Here is a 17,680-nt window from a genome sequence, read left to right as displayed (position 1 = left end):
GCAGGACCCAGTGGGAGTCAAACATCTAAGTGTAGTGGTGCAACTGAGTTACCCACCCTCATGCACATGCACGCATGCACGCACGCACGCATGCACACACACACACACACACACACACACACACACATCTCCGTATCAAACAGAACATTGTGGGAATTGCCATGACCTAATGCATTTCTTATCTTACATTAGATTACACATTTTACAGTTCCTGGCCCAGTAGATACCCTATGCAGCAGCCCCAAATCCCATTAATGACAGTAAAACCAAGTAAAATCTCTATCAGACTTTCCTCATTTTCCCATGTCCAGCATCTGGGTAAAAAGAACCTATCGCACTCGAGTCATGTCACTGAATATTCAACCACTGTTGCAGCCCTTTGCTTTGATCTAACATTGATGTGGGTGGTCAGTATTTACAACTAAAACAGTCTTGAATTTGGGACTGGCAGCACACTGAAACTCCCTCTGAAATAGCTTCGTCTTTCCTGCTGTAACCCTGGGTGACTTTTTTGTGCCCAATGAGCCTTATACAAGAAAATTGACAAAGTAAATATCCTATCAGCATTTCAGCTAATGAATAATGTACACACTGACTGGATGGAGCACTTTAAAAAAAAACTGCTTCGGGGTTGTCCCTGCACATCAGCTGTCATCTCTGATGCAGGTGGTGGTCCAGGCGTGGGGGCTTACGGCAGCACACAGGTGCCGTTTTCACTCCCAGGCCGAAAATGACAAATTCAATAAACTCAAGACATCTCTCTAGCTCACCTATGGAATCAAACACACCTGACAAGCAGCTGAAGGGCTTCTTACTAGTCTCTCTGACATCCCGTCCTGACAACTTCTCAATATCAATAACTTATAGAATATCTATTAACATGCTTTCACACTGTGAGAAAGAATACGATTATGTGTCAGAGGTTGTGGGACTCGAGGTAAGATTGTGATGAGGAAACTGAATCTCTGAGATGACATTAACAGAGAGTGTCCCCTACTGTGTGTGTGTTTAAGCCCCAGAGCAGACAGGCCTGGCTTGGGTTACCGGCCGTAATTCTGATGGTGAAAGGGCCACAATCAGCCTACTTAATCTCAAAGCTGTTCTTTAAAACCAGAGAAAGACGATCTGTCTCCATTCTACTGTACAAAATAAGCAAACATGTGATTCATCTTAAAATGGAAATGTACATTAAATTAAATTTGCCTTCAGGGGCAAGGAGGACAACTTGTGACTGCAGGTTTTTCTGTGATAACAAAAAAGGTACTTGTACTCCGTCAAAAGACCCGGTCTCATAAACCTACCCTGACCTTAAAGAACAAACCCTAGACATCACATTTTAAGGAATTAGCATCACAATGCCCTAAATGTCTCCCTTCTAGTAAAAGGCTAAGTAAAATGGCCTTGCAATTTTAGTGGTGATGATAAACTGGGAGATGCAGATAGCAGGAGCACTGTGCGCGAGACAAACCCTCACTGTATGTTCATTAGCATCCGTGAAGGTTCCCATCTGATGATGAGGGAAACAGAGTACTGTGGCCGTTCTGCAAGCATGAGTGTCTTATTAAAGAATGGGCCAGGGAGCCTTAAGTTTGGCGAGGCTGGTCTACGAAGAGCTCCCACCTGTTTGTCTGGGCACTCCTTTGACACAATAGGTCATGAAATGCAATATGGGCCTGCACCTCTCTTTCTCACCACACAAAAGGCAAGGAGCGGATGAACTGCAAGATAAATGACCTTGACATTTGGAAAGTCTTCAGATTGCTGTGCTATAAAAATAAACCGTGCAAAGAAAAACTCCAAACTCTCATAAGTCCTAAGCAGAACTTACACATGGGCAGAAGTAAAAGTGCTGGCTTTCAGCAGATGAAAGTTTTTACTCAAGCACCTTGATTGCTTCACTGTGATAGCAGTGGTAATATAGAAAATACAGACCTACAAGGTTTTGGTCCATGTTTGTACCTTCAGTCTGGAGGTCTTCCAAACAGCTGCGTACATGCTGCAGACAGCTTCCATTTTCCACAGGAAGTATGATGAGAACCACAGGAAGATAAAAGCAGCTCAGAATGGCTGGAGGGATATGACAACACAATTTAGACATTTACAAACATACCAAGATACAGAAAAACACCCTTTTGGGCCACATTAGGGAAATTAGGGAGACAAACAGAAGCACATTAAACAGTCATTTGCATATGACTTATTATTTATTTTTTACTTAAATATCTGTAAGTGACCATAGTGGTATGTTATTATAGAAGGTAGGCCTCTGCAGGTCAGGCACCTGAGTGACAGCATGGGCAGGTGTGGTGGTGCATCCAGGGAGAGTGAACTGTGGCTGCCTCACCATTGTTCTCAGTGGGTCTTTGATCTCCCAGCAGTAGGCCAGAACCTCAGTGGGGAGTCCAGGCTGGGCCCCAGGCTACGGTTTGTATCGACTCAGCGGGGCTGACAGCACAAGGCGGAAGGTGTGGGTGGGTGGGGGCTCCAGCTTCCCAAGATCGCCTCTGTGCAGCTTCGTCTCAGCCTGACCTGCACACTGAAGGACAGCTGAGGGTGCAAGGGAAAAAAAACAATAGCTATTAAACAGATTTTACTCCAAATACAGATTAAGAGTAAAAAAACGACTCATTTTTTCCATTCTTACTCTGTCATCTTGCTTTTTCTCCTGAAGGTTCACAACGAACACACACATCAGTTGACCTGCGTAAACTTGCTGTCAGTTTTGGAGGTCATTCTTTTCTCTTCTGATTCAGTTAAGAGCCAGGAGTCCAGTTTCCCTGTATTTATGCATTATGAAACAAACACATTTTCCAGTTTAAAAAAAGAATTTCCATAATGACATTTAGTTTCATTAAATGCACACAACAAAGCAAAATTGACATAATCTTCATCTAGAATTACGAATCCCTGTGTATGAAAAGATTTCTGACACGACCAGAAAACAAGTGATTTTATTTTTGCAGTGTGGCAGCTGTGCACACAGCCTTTACTTAAGCCAACCCTATAATGAACCTTCAAGTGTACAGTAAGTGGACAGGAGTGGCTTACAGCTAAAGAGAGTAATGCTTCTTTGCTGATGGTTCCCATCCTCACCAGAATCCGCAGCCAAAGGCCATCAAGCCATTTAGCTTGGATAAGGCAAAAGAAAAATAACTGTGATACTAAAATAAAAAAAACATTAGATGTCAAAAAGACACGCCTGTGTGTGTGTGTGTGTGTAGCTGTAGGATGTGTGTTTATAGCATAATATTGTGTATATATATTCTCTGTACCCTGAAAGCACAGTCTCAGTGTAGCTGCAGAGCAGTTGGCTAGACTCACAGTAAATTGTGACAGTGAGCAGGGCAGACTGGGACAGCCCCTCTTAGTCTGTAGCGATTGTGTTTCAGTGTGTTTGCCCGGCTCTTCCTGTGGTGCTGTGTGTTGTGAAGCAAAAAGCCACTGCTGGGAGCCACAGTGGAAGAGATCAATTGTACACATTCCTGCCACCTGAGATTCAAGTGTTTCTGTAATACTGCACAGCTCAATCGATACTTAAGCAAGGAGCTCAGAAGCAAGAGCACAGTCCATGCTTAGCGGTGGGATGACTCACACAGAGATAAAGCATGTATTTACGCCTGTATATTTGTGCTACCCAGCTGTGAGCAGTCTGCATGAAAATTAAGCCAAATGACTCATCAGGTTTTTATTTATTTATTTTAATGATTTATTTTCCAAATATTTCATATTCAATTAATTCTGCTGAGGCTTGAATTAATTTTGCAACACACCTGTGATTATTCATAATTTTATTCTTTGGAAATTTATATTCAGATTATCATTTAGAATTTAATAAGGGAGCAATAATAATAATAATGTTTTTATATAAATACATCATATTTAAAATAGTACATGCAAACGAAGAATTTGCAATAATTAAGCAGGAATGTGGGAATGTTTTATTTTTCTTTTTGCTCTTTGAAGGAATCTCTCAGGAAGCCGATTTACTGCACAAACAGAGCTCAGGGGAACAGATGTGACTGTTAAAAAGAAAACAGGCACTGTGGGCAAGGATCATTTAGCTTCGACGTCTCGAAATCTAAAACGTAAATATTGGGGATTTCGGCTTTGTGAAGAGGAGGGGAGCGCGCCGAGGATGCTGGACAGAAATTAACAGATCCTGCATTGCAGGATGTGCAACGATGTGTTAAATTAAATGCAGCTGTTGAAATACAAAAGGGGAAAATTTTCACTTTGAATTAAAAAAAAAAAAAAAAAAAAAAAGCAACGCAAAACGCCTTTAAAGCCGTCAACTTTATCCGGATCGTTTTGACAACTTCTTTTGGAAGGCACTTAATTAGGTCGTCGCATTCTTAATGCAGCTTCTATTTCCAGTTGAAGAAGAATCCGAAAAAAAAAAAAGGAAAGATGGAAAAGAAAATCCAAAAGACACAAAATGCCGACTGCCCATCGGACACCTTAATCGTGCAAATGCTGAAGAGTTCCTGCTTAAGTATCCGGACACCTCATCTGTTTATTCCGCTGAGATGTGCTTTTTTTCTCGCTTTCTCCCCCCCCTCCTCCCGCCGTATTTCCACCTTAGTTATACCTTTGTAAATAAATTGCAGAAGGGGGCCGTTTCCTTTCCACGAAAACGCTTTGAATTAACCCGATTCTGCGGAATAGTCATTAATTGGAGATCTAAGAACTGGTGACGGAAATTACGATGTTAAAACAGTGATCATTTTAAATTAAAGACCAGGAAAACTCACACCATCAGTACCCAAGCCTCAGTTTCTTTTTCTGCGGTTTGTGTACATTAATTGGAAAATGTAGAGCCTGCACAATAACATTGAAGAAAAAAAGAAGAAGAAGAAGAAGAAAGAAACAGAAGTTACAGTATTTTATTTTTCATTTCTGCTTAAAAAAAAAAAAATAAAAGATTTTCAGTGTCCCGTGGATAACTGTCAGTAAATTTAAAGAGTTAGTATTTTTTTTAATGAGGAAATAAAAGCACACAAACACACAATGTTTCTTTTGGAAAACTGATGTATTTGATTATTAGAGTAAAGAATTACAGTATCTTAGTTGTTAGTAGGTATTAAAGTGTAGAGAAACTGGACCCATAAAGATCTTCCACCTTTCCAAGAAAGTGCATGTAACAGTCCGAAGGTTGTCAAACCCAATATATATTTATACTTATAAAAACACTATCATTTTGTCCCCTGGCCGTGATGGACTTCTTGTGAGAGCTTTATGTACATTTTCTTGCAAGGGAGTTTGTATTTCCACATCTGAACATATTTACAGAAGCGTCAACAAATAACTTTGCACTTGCTGGATGCTGGGACATAGCAGCAATGTGGAAATCCAGCTCAGACACTAAAGATGATCCTTCTAATTTGATTAGCTGTCTCAGTTCCAAAAACCAGGAAGTAGGCCAGACCGAATGTTCCTCGATTCGTAACCGTCTTGCTCTCACCAACACCAAAATATGAGCAACAGAAGATTAAAGAAAAAAAAAATGGAAGTAAACAAAAAGTAAAAAGTACAATACATAAAGACTGTAACAACAAAACAAATTAACACTAAATAAACCCTTGAAATGTAGCAAACTTCAATGTCTCGTCTTCCTTAAATAAGATAAAGGTAAATAATAATTGGAAAGAAAGGAACTACCACATCCTTTAGTCCCTTGCCTGAATTTCATTGTTTTGTCTTGATGAGGGGAAGGGGTTCATGAACACACAGATGTTAGACCATCTACAGAAGATCAGTGTACATTATTTACAGCAAGTCTGTTCACTTATTACAGGGCTAATGCATCACATGAACATAGACAGTTCAATTATAGCTACTACAGACAGAAAATAACTTAATGCCAAGGTAAGGTTATCTAACCAGATATTCTAAGTTTCAAAAGCACATTTTTTTTAAAGCACCCATTCTGGCTTTAAAATAAACAAAAACCTAATTGTTAATGCTTCCACTTGGTTTCAAGCAAGGTTATAATCACTAATAAATAAGCTCCGTAAAACTATAACATGTACATTGTACAAAAAAAGCAACTGGTCTTCACACTCATGTTCGTAAAGATTCAATGGCGAGCAAAGCAGTTCAGTTGATTTTATCCCTGTCTTGTTCTCTTCCTCTGTGTGTGTCTACATATGTGTACAGTATGCCTTTAGGCATCTTTATGTGTCTGTGCCCAGTTGAGGACATACACTCTTAATTGGTGGCAATTTCTTTATTGTCCTCCATGAAGCGTGTGAACCGGAAGTGGGCCCCATTCTCTGTGTTGGCCATTTTCTCCAGACCAGCCAGAGCGGCATTGGGCTCCGTGTTGTGTAGCTTATCTAGGCTGCCTGTCAGACCACCTATGGGAGAGCTGCCCCCGTTTCCCACACCACCTGACATGGGTGGGATGCCTCCATTCTGGATGACGGAGATTTCGTTTGTCTTCATTGCGAGACCATTGGAGAAGGCTGCAGCATACTGATTCCAAAAACTGGCCGGGTCTCCGTTGCTTGCCCTCGATGTCATGTCCTTCTGAAAGATCTCAGGAAACTTGACTGGGTTGGTGCCCAGGAAAGCCATCGGGCCATCTACGGAGAGCCTACGGCCACGTCTGGCAGGAGCGCTGTTCCACATGTGCGTGCCCATGTGAACCTACACGGACAGAGTGGGAGAAGAATAAAAGGAAAGGAGGTGAGAGACAGAGCAATGAGAGGGATGAGAATTAGTGATGTTTACAAACTTGGCCACAAGAGCAGCACATGAGATGATGCAATGGAAAAAATAATAATAATGCTTGAGTGTGAATTAAAATAGCTTCACACCCTGAGTGCAGCAGACCAGTTAGCTGCCTATGCTGTGAGAGGTACAAACATTGTGTAAACATCTTTTGGCAAGACTGATACATGCTGTTTAATCTGAACTTTAATTTGCACATCTCACAAGGTGACCACGGAACTGGAGCTAAAATTACACTGTCCAGTTTCATTGCTCCAGCCAGTATTACATGTGACATTTCACCTCTGCCCATACCCTTTCTAAGAGAGAGACAACAGTATGTCTCCTTCATAATCTTTGAAAGACTGATTCAAAAGAATTGTGTTTTAATGTGGTTTATGTACAGTGGTTTAAACAAAAAGTTAAGGAGTCTTTTTTCTATAAACCATACCCATATAAGATATCTTCATAAGACCAGTATCATCCCACAGCCTGAGCTTGATTTACTAAAACATTTAGAAATAAAAAAACAAAAACATATCCTATATTCCCTTCTAGGAATTAGGGATTGAACCGTTCAAAAATAACTAACATAATTGTAAATTAAGGCCACATAATTTCCCCAAGATCCCCAAGATCATTAAGCAGATCCTTTTCATGATGATTTCAGCCTGTGACATATTTTACTGAATCCGTTATGGAAAAAATGCAGAATGACCCAGCTCCCAGTGATTGCACCTGATAATTAATTCTTTGCACTGGATCATTCTTAGCTGATCACATTGTGGAATTTCTCTGCACTAATTATATTACTTGCATGATTCAGCCTTTCCACGTTTTTTTTTCTCTAAGAGCAGTTCCTTTCATTAATTATGCCACATTACCACATCTTGATGCCTAGTGCACTGACATGCCATATAAAACTAAATAGTAACCCTGAGACTCGTTTTTCACAAACATTCTCACGCACATACTTTCAGGAGACCAAGTTTGCCTGGTGTTTCGACATTTACCTTGAGGTTTCCTTTGGTGGTAAAAGCTCGGCCACAGATGCTGCAGGCAAAGGGTTTCTCCCCTGTGTGGGTTCTCTCGTGGATCTGTAGAGCACTGGCAGAGGAGAAACACTTTGCGCATGTATTGCAGAAGTGTTGCTTGGGAGTCCTGCGTGGTGGAGCAGTGGAAAGAACTGGGGAGGTTGAGGCAGATGATGTGACCAAGCCAGAGGGTATGTCCTTTGTTTCCGGGTGAAAGTTATGAAGGAAACCATTGACTTCTGGTTTGTTGAGGGAACCAACAGAGAGAAGAGAAGGGGTTGGGCTGGAGGACAGGCTGGTATTTGATGGCTCAAAGAGCTGTGAGGGCAGGTCTCGCATTTGATGTGTTAGCATATGCTGCTTGAGATTGCCCTTGGTGGAGAAACCCCTGTTACACGCTGTGCAAATAAATGGTCTTTCTTTGGTATGGCTTCGATAGTGAATGTCCAAGGCACTCTGACAAGCAAAGGTCTTCCCACAGATGTCACAGGATGTATTCTTGATGGTGCTACGCTCACGGAAGGGAAAAATCATGCCCAGAGGGTCTTTTGGGGAATTGACAGATGTCAGGTCCAAGGCTCCAAGGCTGGAGGGATGTGAGTGCAAGAGGCTTACACTGGTGGGGTCTGAAGATAAGGCCCTGTGGTGCCTTTCTTCGAGGCTGGGGGATCTGCGTGGTTGTGGCTGCATGCTAGTGGGTGATGGCGCCTGCATGGAGGAGGTAGATTCTGACACAGCTGGACTCCCGGCGCTTTGGCTTTCGATATCACCTCCCAGAGATGAGGAGTCATTGGTGAGACAATCACCTTCAATTAAGCCATTTGCAGTAGCCTTCATCAGGCTCACATTGTGTTCCTCCATGTCATTATTATTGTCTTGGCCATTCTTCTCTCGCCCTTCCTGGGTAGCCATTTCAGGGGGTGCTGGGGAGTTACATAGACTGTCATGGGAAGCATCAGGTGATCTGGGTGTGTCTGGTACACTGCTGTCTGGGCCCTCTTCCATTCCTTCAGTGTTGTCATCAGAAAAGTTGTCAAGATCATCAAAGTTTCTCTCTTCAAATGAGCCAGTGTCAGAAGCCATGGACTCTGGATAACTCTCTGGCAGAGGGGTGTTAGGGATCTGCCCACCCATGTGCATACGGATATGTTGCTGTAGAACCACAGCATTTGTGAACTTCTTCTGACAAATGGGGCAGGAGTGTTGAACGCGAAGAGGAGGCATGGCCCTATGAACACTGTAGTGGGTTTTAAGATTTCCCTTGGTGGTAAATGCCCTGCCACAGATTTTACACTTGAAGGGCCGCTCCCCAGTGTGAGTGCGATAGTGCATTTTCAGTGCACTTTGGCAGCTCAGCACCCGGTGGCAAATGACACATTCGTTTGGGTCTTTCACCTTCCTATCAATGTTCTCCACAAGCTGTTGTAACTTGGATGTCTCCGATCCCTGGAGAGGATCCAGAATGCCTACAAAAGGGAACTTAGCCTTAAACTGATCAGACATAAGGGGCATGAGTGGGTTGGTCATCATGGGTGGGCTGGTAGATGTCGTATACTCTGTAATGCTTTCTGAGGCAGAGCTCATGTTTGTCATGAGGACTGAAGATTTGCTGCCTTCTTCAGTTTTTCCATTTGAGGTAGGCAATGTTGCACCTTCACCCTCTTCAGACACACCATCATTACTTTTAGCTGAAGGCTCAGTGGCACCTGAGTCACTCTTTGCAGTAACAGAAGGGCTAGTTATGGCTATTGAATGATCTTCCTTTTTGATGAAATGTGGCAGGCTTGGCATGGTTGGCGGTAGCAGCATACCGACTGATGATGTCAGAGTAGGCAAAACTGGTTTACTGTCAAGCCAGCTGGTCACAGGTTTCTCAGGGGGAATAGACATGCCGTATGGAATGCCAGTACTTGTTGGTATGTTGTCTAAGTGCTCAGGAACAGGGTAGGGGTTCATCTGGATGTGTGGGTATTTTTCTTTATGACGCTGAAAATGCACCTTCAGATTACCACGAGTGGAGAACCGGTTGCCACAAATATTACACTTGTATGGTCGCTCGCCAGTATGAGAGCGCAGGTGGATTTGCAAGGCACTGTCGCTCCCAAACACCTTGCCACAAAACCTGCACTTATGTTTGAAGAAAGCATCATCAGAGCTGCTCTTATGCTCAAATGAACTGACATTTGGCGGCTTGTCTTTTCTCTGCTGGGCCAAAGCTGCTAAAGAGTTGAGGTCCTCTACAGTGGTGCCAACACTGGGCAGAGAACTGGAGAACATGGGATTTCCAGGTGGGGGCTGAGGTAGAAGGGGATTCACGGCAGAGCTTAACAAGCTACCTATTCCAAATGCTGGCGTTGATGACTTTGCTAGTGAGGAGCTGCTTAGTTGAGAGTGAAGGCTACTCATATGAGCAGGCCTCTTGTCAGAGGATTGGGGGTTGATTGTTGATGGCCCCAGTGTGGTAATGCTCTGAGATGTCTCACTGCTGCTTGGATTGGACTGAGGTAGCTGTGCTGCAGCAGCCAGCTGCTTTATGCTGCTAATACTGGCCGACTGACTGGCCAGGTTCTGTGCTAGGCCTGCGGCTGCAGCCAGCTGTTGAGAGAGATGTGAGCTGAGTGTGGTCAGGGGGCTGGCAGCTGGCCCCATTGTGCCTGGAGCAGAAGCTGGGGGTACCTGCATTTCGGGTGACTGGGAGGCCAGTAGCAGTATCTGATGGCGAATCTGTTCAATAAGCTGCAGCTGGTGGATCTGTTGCTGTTGCAGGGCTAAGAGCTGCTCCATTAGGGCTGGCACGGCCACCCTCGGTCCCCCAGTCGAACGGGATTCTTGGGAGAATTGGGCCACAGCCACTTTGGTGCTCTGCAGATTTTCAATTATGACATTACTGTTGATCATGGAGAAGTTCCCCAGTTCAGTTAGGTTACTGAGCTGAGGTAGTGAGGCAGAGATAGCTGAAGTACCTACTGCAGGGCCAGACGTGCCTCTATCAGCATGGTTGCTGACCGTATTAATGGGGCTTCCGCCCTCTGTATGACTGCCATCCTCTTCATGACCACTGCTCATTCCAGAAACATCCACGTCCATGGACTCGTCTTTTTCAAGAGTGTTAGGCTCCAAAAGGTCACTGCCCTCTGTTTGATCAGTGTTATTAGCTGTGTCATTCATCTGGTCATCAGGATTATGGGGAGGAGACCCAGGCGAGAAAGTTCCGGCAGGGGAGGCGGGATTTTCATTCACTATCAGAACTAACTGATTCTTAGTGCAATTCTTCTGGTGTTCCTCAAGATCTGATAGTTCAAAGAACTCAGCACAACATCTGTTACAGACATGTGCGTCTGACTCCTTGCAGGGGGGGTCCTCGGAGCAGAGTTCTGTGTCCCCTGCAAAAGAGGAAACAGAGGATTAGCGATTAGAAATGTTTTGCAGCTGAAGAAGCAGCTTTATCTTCTTGAATTCCATTGTTGTTAATCTTAAGTTAATCAGTTTTACACTTATCCTTCTGATGTGTTCACAAAAACAACGATCGAAAGGCAACAATAAGCCAGCAGAAATGAGAAAAGGCCTTATTCAATGCAGTGGCCTCTGAAACATGATAAGAAGGGATACAAAATCAATGGGAACTACTCAAATATTGGTTAAAAGTGATCTTTGAAGATGTACATATGGGTTTCATCAGACAAACCAAAGGTAATCATTTTCTCCAGATAATCCATCAAAATATAGAATAGAGTGAAGTCAGGACATCGGGTCTTAATGAAATTTCATAGAAAAGCATTGATTTCCTATATTCCATGCCCTTCAAAGTCTACTTGTCCACTTGGTGCAAATCAAGCATTTGAAGGACTTATTAGACTTTCAATTTGCTGTCAACTTTGCTCATTTTCAGCCAACTACAGGCATCTTGGACAGGTTATCTATGTCACTAAACTAATTTGTATCCACTCAGCCTGCAATCACAGGGAGACAAGAACAACAGAGCCTGTGGCACCAAGTCTGCTACATACACACTAAAGACAAGAAAGCAAAACAAAGAGGTAAAAAAAATGACAGAAGTACAAGGTTAACAGTTACTCATTTGATACCCGATAGATATGAAACATATTCGCCATCTATTATAAGAATAAAAATATTTATTATTCTTAAGACTTTTGTTCAATTATTGTTTAATCAACGTAGAAGTCAAAAGTTAAATTAAAGAAAAGGCAATCACTGGTAAATTCATCTGGGGAAAAACATGCTGGAAAAAGACAAAGAAATATATATATATACATAAATAAATAAGACTTGGTCAGAACTAAAGAGCAGGGCGGTACGTCAGAGTGCATGCATCACAAACTTGCCAAAACTGAGAAAGCAGACGCACCAGCTCACAGAACAAGCAAAACAGAAACTTCTGTTGTTACGCAGATAAAAATTCTAAAGTAATGACCACCTTTCAAATGCGCACTGAAACAGGTTTTCAAATTTTCCATTTTAATAAACGGGACGAGTCAGGGAATGAAAAGGCGAGACGACACCCTGCCCCCAGAGCCACTGCTGTGCTCCAGACTTTCCTCATTCATTTCCCTCTTTGTCACACTAAAATCTCACTATTTAACATACAAGTTGATTTACAAATTGCATTTCTCTATGAATCCCTTTCATTGTGCCTCTGGCCCCTCAACACTTTCATCAGGGCCAAGAATTCATTTGCAAATGAAACCCAGAGAAGTGCAGCCCTGCCCCACAGAGAGACAGGATGCCTTCCCATTGTTCACACAGCATGGGAGCGGCGGGGATCGTCGGCACAGCCTGGCCCTGCTCATCTCAGTCGACTCAAAGCAGATCCTGTTTAATTCAGGGATTATCTCCCTCAATGTTTCTCCGCTCAGAGACATCAGATAACGCAAAGTTGCCATGACAGTAAACCCCGGCCCTCACACCACCAAACCATGCAAACAGGGAAGACTCAACTTTAATGATAACTTTTCATGTTAAATCCCCCCTTCCACCCACCCGCCTACCTACACCCCGAGCGTTAATTTTGAAAAAATGTGTTTGATTCATAGTGTGAGAAACGTGAGGATTAAATAAACACCTTTTCTCTTTTCTCAAGGTTCACTGTACACAAATTAGTGTGAAGAAAATCAAATCATATGACAGTGAGTGGAATGAAAGAATATATAAAAAGAAAAAAAAACAACTTTCACCTCACTTTTAAAAGATGCAGTTATTCATAAAATACCCAAGTTTGCACTTAGATGTGTGTGTGTGTGTGTGTGTGGGTGTGTGTGTGTGTGTGTGTGTGTGTGTGTGTGTGTGTGTAAATCTACACACAGCAGAGAAAAAGCTCGACAACAGCGGAATTCAATTAATTCACTATTAATTCACACACATACGAAGTGTGTTTCTTTACTTATAACAATATTTTATGTACAGCACTTTAAAAAAAAAATCATACACTTTCAAATAAATGCAATAATCATAATAACAAAATTTAACTATCACTAGAATATAAAATTACAGTAAAAAAGATGGCGAAGATAGACAAGCTTTCCCAAAAATCGTACATTTCTATAAGCTAGCTCAGAAACTAGCTAAGACTCTTCATCAAAATGCAATGCAGCAATGGACAGTCGTCCAAATCTATCACAAGTTTGAGGGAGGACAGTGAAATGAAATGCCTTTACGGCTATACAACAAAAGAATCGTTTTATCAACAACTTTAATGTTTACACGGCTGCATATTTTCTTTTTAAACTCCCAAATATCTTACTTAATGACTGAAACTGAACTGAATCAATCCATCACTACAAATCCAGTGTCCACATAAGACTAGCAGCAAACAGCACAGATGCTAGCATTAGGCTTAATTCCCAAAATAGCAAGGATTAACTTAGAATTAAAATTAAGATAAAGTCAAGCTGGTATGAAGAAAGACTCTGTAAACTTCGATAGAATGTCTATCAAAAGCACAATGTAAGTAGTGAGCAGGGCTAAAGGGCGTTAAAGCAGACAGCAAGAGGACAGAGCCTCGAAGAGATTGACCAAAATCTGAATATGAGAGACAAGAAAGTGAGGATTAGTCAAAAAAAAAGTTGATGGAGAGCTTTGAGAGATCCTACATTATTTTTTCGCAGGGGGCCTCTGTGAGCCTCTTGACACTTGTAACTTCAGGAGGGTTTCTGCTCACATCTTCTCCAGCCCTCAGGACTCATCCCACTGAACACTAGATGGGGTTCCACTAAAGCTGCCGTGGTCCAGGACAAGATTCAAATCTCAGAAGCTCTGCCCCGGTGACATGGTTAAAGCTTAAGGGGAGGGAAAAAGGCAAAGCAAGTCCTTCAGGCTACACCTAGACTCACACCACATAAACAATGGCAAAATGACAAGCAAGGCACTCTGTGTTTGCAGAAAAAAAAAAAAAAAAAAAAAGCGCAAAGGGGGCTACCCTGCCAATCTCTCCTCTAGGGGGGCCACTCTGATAGGGCATAAGGGGATGGTCACAACATTGATAAGGCCCCACAGTCAAACACACACTTAAATAAAAAGCTGAGGCCTTGCTGGGCCGCCTGCAGCTCTCATCAGCAGGGTCAATGGCAAGGCAGAGAGGAACACAGTGAGCCCTGAACTCTGATCACCTCCAAACAGAGGGACACTGGCAAAGGTTAAAACAGCTCAACATCCCACCCTCTGTGGCTCTCACTCCGACCTCCCAGTAACTACAACCCCGAGGATCACTGATATTCAGCTACAAATACAATGACTTTCTGTTTCCCTTCTGGCTACCAGAACTTTCTAGAAAGACACACGACTCATTTATAATGAGCACTGCTTCAGCTAAATAATCTCAAACTTAAAGACAGCGTGGTCGTAACTCTTAGAATTACATGCACAAGACATTTGCAAACATTTTAACATGTGGCATAGACATAATTAGTAAATTTTGCATTCTGCAGTCTGCCATGGTAAATGAAACAAGTGATGTTCCCTCACTCTCCTTTATTAGATTAAAAAGAAATAAAAAAAAAAAAAAAAGCACTCAGGAATAAACCAGGTTTTGCATTAATCATCAAGTTCCTAAAATCACGTGGAATAGCGTTTCAATGCGTGACTTTCTCCTAAAGAAATATTTATTTTAAATAGGATCCGCATGCTTTTCAGGTAGCTCTAAATGCAATCTGCTGCTTAGAGATTTTTATTTGCACGCATTAAGTCTATAAGCCAGTATCCCATTTTTTAAATAAAAAAATGAATGCCCGTTTATTTTATTTTATAAGTTTTAAGTTTTGTGCGACAAATTTCGATCATACTGCACGACAGAACAAAGTCAGGGCTTCTCCCCATTAAACAACATTTCATCAAATAACTTAAAATAATAAGAACTATTATTTTCTTGCTAATGAATCTATGACCTGAAAAGCCAGTCAACAAAAATACACGCTGCAACGTCCTGCAGCGAAATGAATGCGTTATTTAGAGTTATCGCACACTGATATGACACCGCAGTTTTAATCAAGTTTCTTGTTTGCGTTTAATATTTCCTTTCCCACAAAAACAAAACAGTTTGCAATTAATTATAACTTTACTGGCTTATGGTGGCCTTTGAAACTCTGAGAACTCCTGCAGAGTCCTGGATTTCCTGAATGCCACTTTGTACAAACTCATTTTGGGAACAACGTTTCTTACAAAACATTCTTACTGCAGTGTTTTTCAAAGCGATAGGATGGCCGCCTTGGCTAAAAGTTCGCAAGTTAAAATTAGGAAGTCTGTTTTATCTGTGTGGACTTTGGCTCATGAAACTATCGTTCAGTTTGTAATAAAACACAAATCGAGTGTGTATTTATGAGTGCGCGTCCCAGAATGGCCGAGACTAAACTTCTGTTTCCTAATTTATATGCATTTAAAAAGGAAAAAAAAAAAAAAAAAAAAAAAAAAAGCAAAGCAAATAGACTTTGCCTAAAAGATGGGTAAACTGAAGAGACCGTCACAGGAACCGGGAAAGATGTTTGCTCATTAACGCTCTTTGACGCAATCTGTTCCTCTTTCATCACACGTATGGCCAAAAAAAGTAACATGCCATGACTTATGCCACTGATATATTTTCATAAAAGAAGGAAAACCCTGTACGAGTTTACAGCGCAGGGCTGAAGCACGCGGAAGACGGTATTTCTGGGTCAGGGACCAAAGAAAAGTTGGAGTCCCGGCAGGGGCGACAGGGTGGTCGGTGTCGAGGCAAGACAACAACCGCTGAGTCTGCAGGATGAGCGATTATTTATTTATTTATTTAAAAAAAAAAACGCTAAAGTTAAGACTAAAAACTTTTGAAACTTTTAAGACACGCGGAGCTTAAACCCGGAGAAAATCTACCATACTTGTGTTTTTATATATAACTTATTAACCTTTTATAGCAGTTTGTATCACCGATAATGAAATCATCTGCGCGAAAAAATAAAGCTACCCTAAATTTTTCCTCGTACTTGAATAACGGGAAATCCGTGGAAATTCGATGCATCAACTTTTGTTAAAAGTCGAAGTCGAAGTCATCACGAAGTCACGAGAATTTGCAGAGAAACCAACAAAAACTAACAGCACAGATCTCGATTCAAAGTCTTAACTTTAACACTAAGATTGGACCGCGGACACAATAAAACACCCCCTAAAAGAAAGAAAAAAATCACGGTGTTTGCATAAAAGGAGCGATGGGTTACTTGGACTCACCATTGTGCTCCGATAAAGGCAGATGAGGGTCGGATTGGAAGTGTTGAGGCTTCGCTTGTTTCCTCCGCGACATGCTGGCTGGCACATCAGCAGGCAAAGAATAAAAAAATGACTACAAAACCTTCTAAAAAATTACGTAAATCGAGCCCATCCACCGCGCATGTGCCCCGTTATGATTATCAATAATGCTCTGCGATTAATCATACGGGGGGCTTCTTTGAAAGGCGATTGGCACCTTGCCAGCCCCCCTCCTATTCAAATGAAGTCTCTTTAATCAATTAGCTCCTGATTTGCTGGGGACTCTTGTCTCTCTCTCAGCTCCCACCCAATGAGTTGATCCGTATGGGGAAGAAAGGCTGGGTTTTCCAAACTCCCTTTAGATGCGGTTTAACCCCTTCTGTTAGCCAAGTCAAGGCTTATCTTGACTACTACAGGGGAATGTCAGCGTCTCGAGTCCATGCCTGCGACAATATCTTTCAGTCTTTCTCACTGATCAAGCAGTGATCACAGTTTATTTTCTCTCCCCCCCCCTGCTGATGTGGATTGAGGGGACGCTCGTAACTCAAACCTCCGCGATCTCCAACCAAGTTTAATTTCACTACAACTCGGTAGTCCGTTCTCCACTCTTGCATTAAGATCGCTGTAATTCAGCTCTTGTTGTGTTGCACATCGACACCTACTCTCTGAAGAGTTTGAAGCGAAGCTCCCGGTGCGCTAAAACGTAGCGTCGCGCCAGCATGTTCCGTGCGTAAACGGCACCGTTACGCGTTCCCAAAAGTCCAGAGTGTGATCCGACGTCCCAATCAGTTTGATTTGATTATTATTAGTAGAAAGAGGGGTTACTTACTAACACGTTTTCATCACACACTGCGTTCCGCGAATAAACAAACTTTGAGGGCCCGTGCGGCAGTGGGACAAATGTAGGAGCCCGGCCCATCGAGGATCTGATTGGTCACCGGGCTATTCAGTCACGTTACCATTCACCTCCACCTCCCTCTCCCTCCCTCCTCTCTCTCCCTCCCTCTCTCTCTCTCTGATTGCGCGCAGCAGAGCCAAACGGTTTGTTCGCGCCGGCATGATCAGTGGTAAAGAGCGGAGAGACAGAAGTCTGTTCATCTGAATGGGGATAAATGAAGCTTTTAAATTCTTCCCAAAACACTTTTTTTTTAAACGAATGCTCGCCTCATTCCCATGTCATGTGGACTAATACATTTCACATCATGCATTTACTT

At 42.3% G+C, this 17,680-nt stretch overlaps 1 protein-coding gene across 4 annotated transcripts; it reads right to left on the bottom strand.

Moving 5' to 3' along the window:
* Nucleotides 1-5,010: 5,010 nt before the first annotated feature.
* sall1a (spalt-like transcription factor 1a) lies at nt 5,011-17,348 on the bottom strand. Of its 4 annotated transcripts, none has more exons than XM_030719381.1 (4): nt 16,449-17,317; nt 13,853-14,038; nt 7,725-11,128; nt 5,011-6,648 (listed from the first exon to the last, which is right to left on the bottom strand). In XM_030719381.1, exons 3-4 carry the CDS (start codon nt 10,911-10,913, stop codon nt 6,208-6,210), a joined length of 3,630 nt encoding a protein of 1,209 aa, XP_030575241.1. In that variant the 5' UTR covers nt 10,914-11,128; nt 13,853-14,038; nt 16,449-17,317; the 3' UTR covers nt 5,011-6,207. The 4 variants fall into 4 exon arrangements, with proteins under 4 accessions (XP_030575241.1, XP_030575249.1, XP_030575233.1 ...); XM_030719389.1 differs by lacking the exon at nt 13,853-14,038 and having other exon boundaries at nt 7,725-8,243; nt 9,174-11,128; XM_030719373.1 differs by lacking the exon at nt 13,853-14,038 and having other exon boundaries at nt 17,296-17,348.
* Between the last annotated feature and the right edge of the window lie 332 nt (nt 17,349-17,680).

This window comes from Archocentrus centrarchus, chromosome 3, assembly GCF_007364275.1.
Source record: "Archocentrus centrarchus isolate MPI-CPG fArcCen1 chromosome 3, fArcCen1, whole genome shotgun sequence".
Classification (NCBI taxonomy): Eukaryota; Metazoa; Chordata; class Actinopteri; order Cichliformes; family Cichlidae; genus Archocentrus; species Archocentrus centrarchus.
This window is presented reverse-complemented; position numbering and strand designations above follow the sequence as displayed.

Excerpts from the sequence above, each read along its gene's own strand:
- sall1a (XM_030719364.1), bottom strand. The coding sequence starts at position 16,521 with ATGTCGCGGAGGAAACAAGCGAAGCCTCAACACTTCCAATCCGACCCT. Across the intron at positions 11,129-16,448 it reads GCCTTTATCGGAGCACAATG|GGGACACAGAACTCTGCTCC; the intron begins GTGAGTCCAAGT and ends CCTCTTTTGCAG. Across the intron at positions 6,649-7,724 it reads CCACCAAAGGAAACCTCAAG|GTTCACATGGGCACGCACAT; the intron begins GTAAATGTCGAA and ends CTGTCCGTGTAG.